At 40.7% G+C, this 15505-nt stretch overlaps 1 protein-coding gene across 1 annotated transcript in view; it reads right to left on the bottom strand.

Annotated features, from left to right (window-relative positions):
* Positions 1 to 15184, bottom strand: part of LOC143276127 (RNA-binding protein RO60-like) — a 15692-nt gene extending 508 nt beyond the window's left edge. Inside the window, exons 1-7 of the mRNA XM_076580536.1 lie at positions 14400 to 15184; positions 12724 to 12944; positions 9568 to 9719; positions 8113 to 8236; positions 6369 to 6620; positions 5696 to 5871; positions 1 to 1360 (exon numbers count right to left, since the gene is read on the bottom strand). The exon at positions 1 to 1360 is cut by the window's left edge and continues 508 nt beyond it. Of these exons, the coding sequence (XP_076436651.1) occupies positions 1228 to 1360; positions 5696 to 5871; positions 6369 to 6620; positions 8113 to 8236; positions 9568 to 9719; positions 12724 to 12944; positions 14400 to 14943 (1602 nt within the window). The 5' untranslated portion in view covers positions 14944 to 15184 and the 3' untranslated portion in view covers positions 1 to 1227. The remainder of the gene's footprint in view (positions 1361 to 5695; positions 5872 to 6368; positions 6621 to 8112; positions 8237 to 9567; positions 9720 to 12723; positions 12945 to 14399) is intronic.
* Between the last annotated feature and the right edge of the window lie 321 nt (positions 15185 to 15505).

Here is a 15505-nt window from a genome sequence, read left to right as displayed (position 1 = left end):
GCCAAAATGGTCAGGCTGGAACAAAAGGAGCATCAGTGAAACAACAAACGGAATTGTGCAGGGTACCCAGAAGCCATGTCAGCAATAGTGGAGAGCAGACCATGGGGGGAAAAAAGATCATCTACTGTACAAGTCATCCAATACTCCATCTCAGTGCAAGAAACACAAAGCACCTTCCCAGGCATGGCAAGAACCCTGCATGGCCGTCTCTGAATCATGAATCAGTGGTGACCTTAAACGCTCTAGCAGTCAAGGTTGCTACCGTTGACAATGAAATGTCGGAAGTAAAAATAAAACAAAACGAAAAATATAAAACAAAACGAAAAAAAACAAACTTTTTTCTACATGCATTTTCTCATTGTACAAATAAACCTTCATACTTGATTTAAAATAACAAATTCACACAAAAAGTATGTCCTTTGGAACAGAACTGAAACTAATTTTTTTTTACATCTTCATGACGTTGGAAACTGAGAAAAAAAGAATCTATCTCTATTCACATGTGAAAGCAAATGCCTGATAATCATATCATCACTGTTTTGTCTTCTTTTTTTTTCTCAAGGCCTGACTAAGCGCGTTGGATTACGCTGCTGGTCAGGCATCTGCTTGGCAGATATGGTGTAGCGTATATGGATTTGTCCGAACGCAGTGACGCCTCCTTGAGCTACTGAAACTGAAACTGAAACTATAACAATGAAAAAAAGAAAAAGTCTCTGCAGCTGAAATTAAAGACTAGATTATGTGAGTACGGACCATTGTTCACATTTCCTCATGCATATGTTAAAAAAAATAATAAATAACAGAAATGACTACTGATGCATTTCTTTTGTATAATACTTCCTCCTTTGCTGTTATTGTTGTTCTTTGTCATTTTCACTCCACGTTCTTGTGACCAACCCTGACAACAGAGACAACAGTGGCTTTTGAATTGGATGGAAACTTACCCAGTCTTGTTCAAACTTCAATGTTTGAAAAACAAAAACAAAAAAAAAACAAGAAAAAAGAAGAAAAGAAACCACCCAAACTTGGAACAGTTTAAAGATGGTTTTCACTCAACCCACCCACGACAATGCAAATACTCTAAAAGAAAATTCAAGCTCACTCTCAAAAGACGTTTTAACAACACCGTCAACAACAGTCATGCTCTACCTCAACCGTGTCGACACGACATGACACGTCGCTGGCAAATCACTCAATGCCCCCTTCCTATCCCTCGGGGGCCGGCGGTTACAGACTGTTGGTGACAAAGTGCTGAATGAGGTCTGGAACTGTGGCGTCGAACCCTGCAATGTCCAGTATACCTGGCTCCTCGCTGCTGGCAAACTGTACATGGTTGGCCGTCAGTCCACACATTACCAACCTGGTGACAAACACATGTTTTTTTTTCCTCATCACATGACCCACATTGATGTGCAGAAATGTACACATACACACGCAGCAGTGTACAGAATGTGCACTTACATACACACAGAATGTGCGCGTAACACACACACACACAGAGGAGCACTCAGCATGTTGCGCACACACTCACACAAAATCCATACACAGGATGCTGAGCATGCGCATACACACACACACACACACACACACAGAGACAAAAGTACACAGAATGCCCATGCACGCACACACAGAGATGGCACACATTTTCACACAGGAGCACACAGAATGCCCACACATACTCACAAACACCAAATGCACACACACACATACACACGAGCATCTCAATGAATGCACACATTCCCACCATACACAAAAGGAGCACACCAAACACACACACACACACAAGAGGAGCACATCAAATACACACACACATACACAAGAGGAGCACACCAAACACACACACACACACACACACACAAGAGGAGCACACCAAACACACACACACACACACACACACACACAAGAGGAGCACACAAACACACACACACACACAAAAGGAGCACACCAAACACACACACACACACACACAAACAGGAGCACACCAAACACACACACACACACACATGAGGAGCACACCAAACACACACACATACACAAGAGGAGCACACCAAACACACACACACACACACACACACACACACACACACACAAAGAGCACACCAAATACACACACATACACAAGAGGAGCACATCAAACACACACACACACACACACACACACAAGGAGCACATCAAACACACACACACACACACACAAACACACAAGGAGCACACGAAACACACACACATACACAAGAGGAGCATACTCAACATGCGTACACTGAATGCACACACACTCACACACATACAGATGAACACATTTGAGTGCACACACACACACACACACAGTCACACACACTCACACACACAAGATCGCACAGAATGCACACATGCAGAATGCATGCACACTGTGTGCAAACAGGGGAGAGAGAGAGAAACATAGCAATAACTTACATGCATGTATGCATTATGCACACAATCTATGCGGGGGAGGACGTAAAAAGAAGCAGAGTAGAATACCCTAAAAAGGTATCAAAATACTACTTAGTCCTTCCAAATCAAACTCTTTATCCTCACAACGCCTTTTCACATACACTTCTTGGTTTTTGACTCACTTGTGTAAGCAAAGTGAGTCTATGTTTTAACCCGGTGTTCGGCTCAGTGTGTGTGTGTGTGTGTGTGTGTGTTCGTGTGTCTGTGTGTCCGTGGTAAACTTTAACATTGACATTTTCTCTGCAAATGCTTTGTCAGTGACACCAAATTAGCATAAAAATAGGAAAAATTCAGTTCTTTCCAGTAATCTTGTTTAAAACAATATTGCACCTCTGGGATGGGCACCAAAAAAAAAAAAAAAGCCTAATTATATGCAAACTGCATTTACTGTTATATTTATATTTTTTGTATTCTCTAAACTTGGCACTTTGATCTGATATTCTGACCCAACAACAAGAGCAGTCATTATTATCATTTTTTGTTCAAACAGGAACTTCATTTGCTAAGCATGGAAGTTTTATTTATTTTGCAAACGTTTTGGTGCAGATAGTAAAAAAGGGAAATTACTCTGTAATTAATGCTAGGGGACTTAATTCAAATCTGGTTAGGACTTTTTTTTTTTCTTTTTTTAACGCAAAGCTTTATAATAAAAAATTCAGAACACATTTTAACGATTAGATTTTTTTTTTTAAGTGTATCACAAGTGACATATCTTGAAGGCCTTGCCTCTCTTGTTCTCTCTTTGAATACAAACTACAGCAGAGTCTGCTCAACACACGTTCATAGAGATGCATATGCTTGTGTCAAACAATGTACAAAGAAATCAACAAAGTAAAAGATGACTGATGGGTTAGGAATGCAGACCTTACTTGTGAAAACCAAGTCACTGTGTTACCCATGCTTCTGTAAGCGGACTCACTGCATTCCAGTTGACAAAATGTCAGACTTCAACTACTCGATGAAATGGTTAACAAGAACAATCCCATGACAGACACTAATTGTCTTTTCATCCATGGAGCTAGATGGGTGTCACACAGTACAGTGGCTGAAGCGCTGACTTTCAAACTGAGGGTTTTATGTTTGAATCCTAGCTGTTAGTTACATGTGGAGACTTCTCCATCTTCCAGGTCAACAGTTGTGCAGCCCTGCTAGTGCCTGAACCCCCTTCACGTGAATACACATGGAGTGATGACCTAGAGGTAACGCGTCTGCCTAGGAAGCGAGAGAATCTGAGCGGGCTGGTTCAAATCACGGCCCAGCCGCCGATATTTTCTCCCCTCTCCACTAGACCTTGAGTGGTGGTCTGGACGCTAGTCATTCAGATGAGACGATAAACCGAGGTCCCGTGTGCAGCATGCACTTAACACACGTAAAAGAACCCACGGCTACAAAAGGGTTGCTCCTGGCAAGATTCTTTAGAAAAATCCACTTCGGCAGGAAAAACAAATAAAACTACACGCAGGAAAAAATACAAAAAAAAAAAAGGGGTGGCGCTGTAGTGTAGCGACGCGCTCTCCCTGGGGAGAGCAGCCCGAATTTCACACAGAGAAATCTGTTTGTGATAAAAAGAAATACAAATACAAATACACAGGCAGCAGACCAAGTCTTCATATCAACTTACTGAGCCCTGCGCCTGAGCACTGCTCTGGCATCAAAATTTGTCTCAATATAACTAGATTTCACGTTCCAACATATAGGCATGGACCGCAAGGAAAAGGAACTAACTTCTACAGTATTCCTGAATGTGTCTACACGTAATGTGGACGAAAAACAGAACATTTTCTGCATTAACTCACTTGGCACGGATAGTTTTCTCCCTTGCTTTTCCCTACAGACGGCCCATTTGTTAGGGCTAGGGAAAAAAAAATCACTAAAAATACAAAACATAAAGTAACTGAAAGAAACACGCTGTACTTGACCCACTGACCCCTCCCCTCTCATCGTGTGTAAGCCCTCCTCCCTCCCGCTTCACTGCCCTCCGAATCTGGAGTCACTGTCAGCACCTTCTTACTGGTAGCTTTCTTCACTGCAGATACTTTATTCAGCATCTTCATCGTCCTCGTAGATGTCGGAACGTTAAGTTGGAAGTATTTCAATCACTCCAGCAGCAGTAAAAAAGCAGCTGTCATGACCTATTTTGCTCCAAAAATTTCCATTATATCGCCTGCAACGCCATTTTTGATACGTATGCAGAATAACTTGTCATGTGGGATGCCGAAGTCAGCTGCTCGCTGGCGAGCGTGTTGTTACAGAATCTCAAGATGAAGCTTTCCCTTTAACCCTTGACAAGTTTGCAATGCCCAGTGTAGCTGCAATTGTTATGCTACTTCATGAGGAAAACGTGGAAAAAATTTTAATTGTCAAAACTGCTGTCGCATTCCATCGTTCAGAACCGCGCTTTATGTCAGGAACGTTCGTTCCATCGTCCCGAGAGAGTTAACATGGCAAGGAATCCTGCCAAAGCTCTAAACTCCCCAGGGTTGAATAGGTTAAAGATCCAGCAATCCACATGTCAGTATCTAGAGAGTTGTGGGAACAAGAATGGAACCAGCAAGCACACATCGGCTGAATATATGGCAGGGTAAAATCAGTCATTCATATAAAAATCCGCTTGTACATAAAGTAGATATGACAGCAGCAACCCACAAATACAGTAGAACATGCAGAATAAAAAATTAATAAAATTTTTAAGCACCACGTTAACTACTACCACACAAAAATATCAATACAAACAACTTCTTGTTTCTTACTTCATGTTTTTAAAAGCGAATATGTGAAATGCTTTTACTTGAGAGCATATGTTTATTACTCTTGATTAATCAAGTAATCCGCGTGTGTGTGGTGGGTGGGGGGTGGGTGTGTGTGGGTGTGTGCTGATTATCTGGTTGCGGTTTTCCGCAATTTATCGTTATTCTTATCTTATCTGTCTATTATAATCAATGTGCAGTATAGTAGGCTATGTTTATAATTATATTCAAATAATGTTTCTTAATTCTTTCTGTTTTTACATCAAGAATACTAGTTATTACCTGCAGTGTGTGGATGTATGTATGAAACGGTATATGTGATTTTTTTTACATTTGTATCTTCGTAATATTCGTAAAAGCTGTTGTTGACTTTTACAGTTATGGTCCCCATGTTGTTTACTTGTCTATGTTGTGATAATGCACCTGGCCAAATTTCTCCAGTTGGAGATAATAAAGTTATTCTTATCTTATCTTACTTGGCATCTGGCACGCCCTTGGCTTCCTTGTATTCTCTGAAGGCCTTGGGGAAGTCCGTGAAAGCGCGGGGGTGGCGGAAATCCGTCATGATGATGATGGCGTCATACACCTTCTGCTCCGAAGTGGCCCATCTCAGTGGAGCGACCATGTCGCCTATTCTTTTGCTCTCATGCTCCTGAAAACAGACAGCTCACTCCCGTCACACTTTAGCAGGTAATTATACTGTACTTGATGCATGTATGCTTATGCATGTCTAACTTTTATGTGTAAGCATCAATCTGTGTAATTATTATTGTTATTATCATCATCATTCTGGATTCAGCAGCACACACCAAAGTTATCACTCTGTCTGAAAGTGTTCCCCCCCCCTCCCCACCCCCATAAAGCATTTCAGTGACTGAATCCAGAATTCGTATCTACGATGGTGTTTTAGAAAAAGAAAAAAAAAAAAAAAAAAAAAAATCAGAATTCTGCACCTCTAAAAAACAATTTTTTTTCTCAATCTCCATCACACACACACTCACACACAGAGCTGATTTTTTTTATCTGCATCACACACACACACACACACACACACACACACACACACACACACACACAATCTGCATTACTCGAAACGACAAAAAAAAAAAAAAAAAAAAAAAAAACCCATCAGAACTCAACATCACTCACCCTGGTGACCATCTGCATGATGGAGTCGCAGATCTCGGGCATCTGCATCTTGTTGGTGAGGGGCAGGGGGTGGACGGCCGTGTCAAAGAACACCAGTTCAGGGCTCTCCTCCGTATGGGCCAGCACCATGGCCAGGCCGGCGGCCGCAATGATGGGGGTCAGCACTTTGGCCCCGTGGACCCAGCAGCTGAGGAACTGCTGGTTGATGTTCACCGCCACCAGGTAGCGCTTGTTGGTCGGCTTCACGTTGTGCTGGGGCCAGGACGGGAACATTGACAGCTGTATAAATGTCTGGTGCTTGTGGAGAATATTGCGTTGTTTTGCATCGCACTGCATTGTACTGGAATGTATTGGACTGCAATGTACTGTATTTTTAGTGTAGTGTAGTGTAGTGTACAGGATAGGATAGGATAGGATAGGATAGGATAGGACTGGACTGCCCTGCACTGCTCTACATTGCATTGCATTGCATTGCATTGCATCGTAATATATCACAACAGATTTCCCTGTGTGAAATTCAGGTTGCTCTCCCCTGTGAGAGTGTGTGTCACTACTATGCAGTGCTCCCCTTTTTGGGTTTGTTTTTTTTTTTTTTTGGTATGTTGGGTTGGTTGTTTGGGTTTTTTTGTGGGGTGGGGGTGGTTTGGGGTTTTTTTTGTTCTTTGGTTGTTGTTCTTTATATGCAAGTGTATTTGTTTTCCTATTTAAGTGGATTTTTCAACAGAATTTTGCCAAGAAAAACACTTTATTTGCAACGGGTTCTTTCACATGCACTGAATGCATGCTACACATGGGACCTTTATCATCTCATCCGAATGCCTAGTGTTCAGACCACCACTCAAGGTCTAATGAAGGAGGAGAAAACACGGAGTATGTGTGGCATTACTGATGTAACGTGAAGGTGAGCTGAACAGCTATATGAATGTTTGGTACATAGAGAACATGTCAAGTAATACTGATATAATATGAAGGATGCACATACAACTTTATAAATGTCTGTGTATACTACATGGAAAAAAAAAAGTCTGGTATAAGTTATAACTGATCTGGCACTGTGCTGGGAAGAGTGGGCAGACAGCCATATAAATGTTTGAAATATGGGAAATACGTCTGATCTGACATTACACTGTCAAGAACCAATATGCAGCTGAGTCAGCATGTTTGATAATACTTCTGACAGGTGACGTAAGGCTCTGTGACTAGAATTTAACAAATCCAGACACTGACAGAGAGAAAGCAGTGCTTCTTGGATGACACAATGCTGTGTGCACAGCCATATGAGTATTAATGGTATATGGTATCAATGATCTGACAATTTGATCTGAAGAACCAATGAGCAACCATATGCTAAGTATTGTGAAAAGAATTATCATCAATCTTTTTTCTTCTTCTTTCCTTCTGAGCAAATCAGATCAGAGTCTTAAATATCTGTCTGTCTCATACCCTCCAAAAACATGTTAATGTCAAAAACGTTAAAGTCATGAACAGCTTCCATTTGCAGGCAACACAAGATTTTTTTTTTTGGTGGGGGGGGGTTGGGGGGGGGGGGCTTGGGGGGGGGGCATGCCTTTCTCCAATGATGATGATGATATGGATATTTATAAATCCCTATAAATGTTTCACACACTCACACGCGCAATGCACACACACCAGAGAACAAGAGAAAGAAGAGAGCAAAACAGAGACTGACAGAGACAAAAAGACAGAGAGAAGAGAGAGAGAGGACAAAGGAATGGCAACTTACCCTCAGCGCAATGTCAAAAGCCGAGTTCAAGGCTTCCACAACACTGTTGTTCCTCGTCCACTTCATGGTCATCGCTCCGTTTTCAAACGTCCTCAACCCAATCAGCACTGATATAGGAGAGATACTGGCAGGAGGTAAAAAAAAAAAAGCGACACTCTTTGTATTGACAATTTTCAGATATGAAAACATGCAAATGAAAATGAGACAAAAAAGAAAATCAAGTAATGGCGTTTTTGTAGCAGTAATTTTTCAAAAACAGAGAGAGGTCGCAAACCCCTCGTCCAACCCTCCTCCGTTTGCTTCAAGGCTAGGAACCAGCATAAGTGGAGTTCAACTTCAAGTAATACTAAACAAATATAAATAAGGCAATACTAGGTAACACATAGTTTACCTTTCTTGTTGCAACATATTTAATCATGAAATTTGGACAGCAGGATCAGTGCTTTTCCACAGCTTTGTTCACAAATATCAAAACTGATCCCACAATCATGTCCAACTGATACCAAATACTGAAGTGAATGTCTTCCACGCATGAGCACACAAACACACACACTACACACATGCATCAACACACAGAGATAAACACAGACCCTCACAGAAACAACACTATCCTGGAGTATCCGTTCTTTTTCTTCTTCTTCATTTCCTTTTTGTTGTTGTCATTTTCACTCTGACTCTTTCTTGGATTGTAATATATATATATATATATATATATATATATATATATATATATATATATTTCCAGCACTGAATTTAGTGCATTCCACAATCTGAAGGTGTTCAGTATGAATTTTTTTTGGAAGATTTTTTTTTTTCTTCAGAGAACTGTCTTATGATCCAAAGCACCTTCAAACCTCAACAATACTGTTTCTTTTTCTTGAAGGAGTTAACATTTTGGTTGGGTTGAATGGTTGTCCTGGAATGACTGCTGTGTAGCAATTTCAAGTTGAGGCTGGGCAGTTCACTTGAAATCCCCTTTGCCACTAATTCCTAGCCCCAAAACATGTTTTAAGGAATCTTTTCTCAATATACCGATTCCCAGTGGTGTATACTTTGTGCCTTACAAACCTGACAAAACCCACCAACAGGGCAATTCAGTAAAATTGTTGTACAAAGGGAAACTACTCATGACGGCAAGCTGACGCAGATTCACTCCCTTGATAGCATAAGTTTTTGTTGGGTTTGTTTTTGTTGGGTTTTTTTGGTATTTGTTTTGTTTTGTTTTGTTTTTTTCCTTCTGTTTTTTCTTTTTGTTTGTTTTGTTTTTTTGTTTTTTTTTCTTCCTTCATCTTTTCTGTGCCCTTTATTTCTTTCTTTTCTTTCTCTTCTTAATTCAGTATAGTAATAAACTTTAGGGTAGATGTGAAAAGATTATCAAACACACATTTTGGGGAAAGAGGTGGGCGGGGGCGGGGAGGGTTGGGAGGAAGGAGGAAGAGTGAAATCCAGCCTTACTGCTCATCCTGCAGGGCCTGAGGGTCACAGATCCGCTGAGTGATGTCGGAGACGGCGTGGAAGGTGGGCTCCAGACAGTGGTACCCGGCCAGTCGCCCCATGCTGTCCAACAGTTCCTGCAGGGTCATCTGCTTCACTAGAGCCACCAGCACCTGGTCCACAGACGTGTAAAAAAAAAAAAGGATTTTTAAGTTCAACTTGTTCTACTCCAGGTGCAAGATAACTTGTGCCCTGTGGACCAGGTACAAGTATTCTCGTACCGACACACTAATCTAATTTCATCTTATTCCTGCTTCGTACAGTTAGTGTTCGAAGCTGAACGGTTTTCAGATTACAGAAGCATGAAAATGAAGCTTTGTTTGACTGACTAAATCAACAATTCTGTTGATATTCGCCATTCAGTGAAGCACCCTATTTTGTACTGCAGTGGCCTCATGTAGTGCTGGTCCAGAGGAGTTGTAGATGTGAAGAACTAGTTTTTTTTTGTTTTTTTGTTTTTTTGCTGCCCCATCATCTGCACCATTTCAGTGGCATTACTCCCACGCCGCTCATTTAGATTCCCCCATACACTGTCACACCCGGGTTTGTCCGTCACAGTTCCACCATTGGCAGTCCACAGGGAACCATTGATGTTAGGTCGCCAGGAGGCCACACACCAGAGAAGATCCTGCACTGCTACTGAGTCACTTCAGTGGTGTGAAGAACTAGTTAATATACTGTTAATTCAATATCCAGCGCCCTCTTGTTGCACAATACACTTGCCAAAGATCGAATTCATCTGTTCCAAAGACATCTACATAAAATGTATGTTTAATATAATGTTTGTTTAATATACTGTGCCCCTTGACATCTATTTCAAACATATGTCTAATATACAGCGCCCTTTATTGGACAAATTCAACTACTCAAGAGATTAACATGTCTATATAAAATGTATGTTTTAATATACAGCGCCCCTTCACTGCACACTACACATGCCAAAGATCAAATTCACCTGCTCCACAGACGCTCACACAAAATTTATGTAAACTATACTGTTTCTTTGATATACTCTGCCATTCTGCTGCACAAGTCAATACACAAGCCAAAGATGAAATACACCTGTTCCATAGACATCCACATAAAAGTATGTCCTCTATACTCTGCTCCTTCGCTGCACAGTACACAAAGTGACAGATCAAATTCATCCGCTCAATAGATGTCTACATGAAAAGTATCTTTCATACACTGTATCCATTTGTTGCATAATTTGCACACATTTGTATTGGTAAGAAATAAAACCTTAAAAAAAAACAACTGCTAGAATTTATGAGTTGAAAACTTCCAAACTGATCAGTAACATAAAGAGTTAGTTGGGGACAAAATATACAACTTCCACCCTCCTTATGCTATCATACAGTGAGATGATGAAAGTATCCATATTTTTGGTTTTAAATTTGCACACAGATGATTTGTAAACCAATCAAGACAAGAAAGGCAAGGCCTTCAAGACTCACTTGTGATACACTTTAAAAAAAATCCAAGCTTTTTATGTATCGTGTGTAATTTCAAAATGTAATGTTTAAGATGAGAAAGATCAGCTTAAAGCAAATTAACTCCCCTAGCATTAATTACAGAGTAATTTCTCTTTTATACTATCTGCACCAAAACGTTTGCAAAATAATTAAAACTTCCATGCTTAGCAAAAGAAGTTCCTGTTTGAACAAAAAATGATAATACTGACTGCTCTTGTTGTTGGGTCAGAATATCAGATCAAAGTGCCAAGTTTAGAGAATACAAAAAATATAAATGTAACAGTAAATGCAGTTTGCATATAATTAGGCTTCATTTTTCATTTTTTTTGTGCCCATCCCAGAGGTGCAATATTGTTTTAAACAAGATGACTGGAAAGAACTCAATTTTTCCTATTTTTATGCCTAATTTGGTGTCAACTGACAAAGTATTTGCAGAGAAAATGTCAATGTTAAAGTTTACCACACACACACACACACACACACACACACACACACACACAACCGAACACCAGGTTAAAACATAGACTCACTTTGTTTACACAAGTGAGTCAAAAAAGCACCCAGAGTCTGAAACAGATTAAATTCAGAACATTATAAAGCCATGATCTTCTAATTCTGTTGGTATCTACCTTGTGACTGAGAAGAAACTGGGTCATACGTTGTTGTTGACATGCACTGTTCATGTGAACCAGTCACCGCGAAAATAACTCTCCTGCTCGCGAGCACAGCAACACACTCTGCATTTATTGGTTGCAGTGGAAAGTGGAAAGGTCAGTTAAGATATTCTTAGCTTATAATGTCATTGCGCAAATTTGTGTAGGCCTCGATGAGTGCCCTTCATCCGGAGTGAGTTTAAGTGATATGTATACTTGTCAGCAAACAAAGGATTAAAAAATATTTTCTTTAAACAACCACCACCAAAAAGCAAGCAACCAGCCAACCAACAAACCCAATCTGCTTGTGGAATGAGTTTCAGTCTATTCTGATGTTTTGATACGTTAGCGTTGTTGTTGTTTTTGTTCAACCATCTTTTCTGGTTTCTCCGTTTCATACTTTAATAATTATATTGAATTGTAATGCATTACTCTTTTTGTCACAACAGATTTCTCTGTGTGAAATTTGGGCTGCTCTCCCAAGGGAGAGCACATCGCTACACTGAGAGCACCACCTTTTTATCTTTTCTTTTTCTGCCTGCAATTTTATTTGCTTTCCTATCAAAGTGGATTTTTCTACAGAATTTTGACATGGACAACCCTTTTGTTGCCATGGGTTCTTGCTGCACACAGGACCTCGGTTTACTCATCCGAACGACTAGCATCCAGACCACTACTCAAGGTCTAGTGGAGGATGGAGGGAGAATATACTGGCGACTGTGGGATTCAAAACCAGCGCGCTCAGATTCTCTTGCTTTCTAGGTGGACATGTTTCCTCTAGGCCATCACTCCACTGTATGTAATTACATATCATTTTATATTGTATCACTTCCTAGGCTGACACGTGACCACTACCTCTAGACCATCACTCCACTGCATGTAATTACATATCATTTTACATCACACTGCTTCCTAGGCTGACGCAGCTACCACCAGGCCAACACTCCACTACAAAAGGGACGTAACTCCCAGCACAGCACACAGCTCACCTCCCGGATCTGCTGCAGCCTAGCCACCACCTGCTGGAGGTGGAGCTGGTGCTGCTCCACCATGCCGGCCGCCATGTCCTTGTCCGTCACGCCCTTCAGCTGCTCCACAGCGCCCAGGTAAGCCAGGGCCGCCTGCATGTCGCTGCTCGTCTTCTCCCCGCCGTACTCCTCCTTCGCCGCCTTCAGCCCCTTGATCAGGTACTTGGCAATCATCTTGGCACCTGTCCGCACACACACACACACACACACACACATGCACATGCGCACACATATACACACACACATGCGCACACACACACACACCCAAACACACATATACACACACTATTCTTTTTCAGACCTATACAAACCAGGTAATTTTCACCTAAAACATTTTTTGGTTTGTTTTTTCAGTTGGCCATGGGGTAGTGACTGCGTACCCAAGATGCATATGTCTGTTATCTCTGTATTGTTTTGTTTTTTTTCTTTTTCTTTTACATTTTTTACATTATCAGAAGCTGTGGGAAAGGAGGGTGAGGGAGATGCCTGACAAACCAGAGGAAAAAAAGTCTCATTCAACTCAGAAAATGGACAATGAACAAAATATATATACATATGATATACATCTCTCTCTCTCTCTCTCTCTCTATATATATATATATCTATATATATATATATATATATACATATATATATGCATATCTTATATCTACCACTGTGTACCAGGTATCTATCTACCAGGTAGCTATCTATTGATAGATAATTAGATAGGCAGACAGATAGATATACATATACATATATGTATAAAGCTATCAAAGTATGGAAGGTTAAAGACAAGAAAAAAAATTACTGAAAAGAAAAATATGAATGAAAAAAGACATGAAATGAATTTTTTCTTGTGTGCCCATGAGTTTCTAAAGTTTCACGATGGTTAGATGTTATATGTATCCATACACACACACACACACACACACACACACACACGTATACACTATACAAATGCATGAATCTCAAGGCAGTCCATCTGTAGGCCTGTGTTTACTTAAATGTTTAAGTGTGTATGTGCATGTTAATGTGTGTGTATGTGAATGTATGTGTGTGTCCACACATCTGCACATGACCACATGTGAATGCGTACAAGCCCAAATATGCATGAGCGCATGCCTATGTGTGTGTGTGTGTGTGGGTGTGTGTGTTGAGCTTGAAATTACTCCTTGTCCACTGATGCCTGACAAATAGTAATACCATTTTCACTTGGACTGGAACAAATACATCTATTCCATTCCTCAGTGGACCTCTCTCCCCCTACCCTCCCCCTCTGAAAGCAGTTACCACATTCAGTCTCTTTCACAAAATGGTTCTCTCTTCCTTGTCTGCTATGCACTGAGTGTATTTCACATCACAAGTTTGTTTGTTTGGTTGGTTTTGTTTTGTTTTGTTTTATGTTGTTGTTGTTTTAATTCCTTCAGTATCAGTATCAGTAGCTCAAGGAGGCGTCACTGCGTTCAGACAAATCCATATATGCTACACCACATCTGCCAAGCAGATGCCTGACCAGCAGCGTAACCCAACGCGCTTAGTCAGGCCTTGAGAAGAAAAAAATTAATAAAAAATAAAATAAATAAATTAAATTAAATTAAATTAAATAAATAATTCCTTCTTTCTCCAAAACCTCTCATCCCTGCCCATGAACTGACCTTCTGTCTTTGGCAAGATGTGTGTCAGCCTGAGAAGATCCACGTAACTCCAGCCACACCCCGTCTTCTGTTGTGTGATGATCTTGGCCAGTGTCATTGCATCCCTATTGTCAAACCAACGTTGAACACCTGTCTTCAGTGACCTGCCCCACCCTTTCTTTGTATCTTTCACACTGACTGCATAAGAAATGAAAGTGAACAGATCGGCAGAGCTGTTGCAGGCAGAGACGAACACTTTCATCGCCGCTTGCTTTGTTTTGTGCGTTTGGTCTGCATGGCGTGCACAAATGGCCAGGGCGAACAGAGCTGGACCGCGACTTGTTCCCAATTTATTAGTATTAAGAAACTTTGAAATTTCTTCCACCATTTGCTCACCTTTCTCGGCTGCAAGCAACTCATGAACGATTCTGGCTTTGTCCGACTCTGATGTCAACGATGTCTGAAATTCTGCCCCGCCAGCTTTGTACAGATTATTTCCATTGCCAAAATAAAGAAAACGTGTCAGTTTTCGAAAATCATCTAAACTCGATGCTGTGTCTGCCATCGCAGACCGGTTTCTCGGGGTAAGAGGCGCCGGTAATTTGGCAACGGAATCGGTCGTCTGCTGAGAGAAAGAAAAATCTTTCAGCACAAAATGTTGTCTGCTCCCTTGTAAATAGTCGGGGTACGGCCTGTAAACCAGGACAAAAAACAACTTTCAGCAAAGTTCTAACAAGATAAAGGAAACTTAGTGAACAGGTTAAATCACTATCCAGCGCATCTGACTCACAGATATTGTCTAGTACTGATTGGAATCTCAGTTATCTTTGGAATTCTAGCAGACTAAAAAATAGGACCAGACAACTCATTCTGCGAGAAACTGTAACACGATGTGGGAATTAGTTTCGTACGTTTTTTTACATACTTGGTTGTTTCGATTTTTATGAAGCCTCCAAGAGAAGAACCCTAGTCTTTCGTGAGAAAATTAAATAAGTCCGCTTTAGAGTTGCCTCAAAATACGTAAATGTGAATCTTCAATTTCTTTTTCAGCTCACCTTCTTTTACACAGTCAGCCCCTCCCCTCATTCACCCCCTTTTAAAATTAAAAAGGAAAAATCCAGAACTTA

This window comes from Babylonia areolata, chromosome 31 (genome assembly GCF_041734735.1).
Source record: "Babylonia areolata isolate BAREFJ2019XMU chromosome 31, ASM4173473v1, whole genome shotgun sequence".
Classification (NCBI taxonomy): Eukaryota; Metazoa; Mollusca; class Gastropoda; order Neogastropoda; family Buccinidae; genus Babylonia; species Babylonia areolata.
This window is presented reverse-complemented; position numbering and strand designations above follow the sequence as displayed.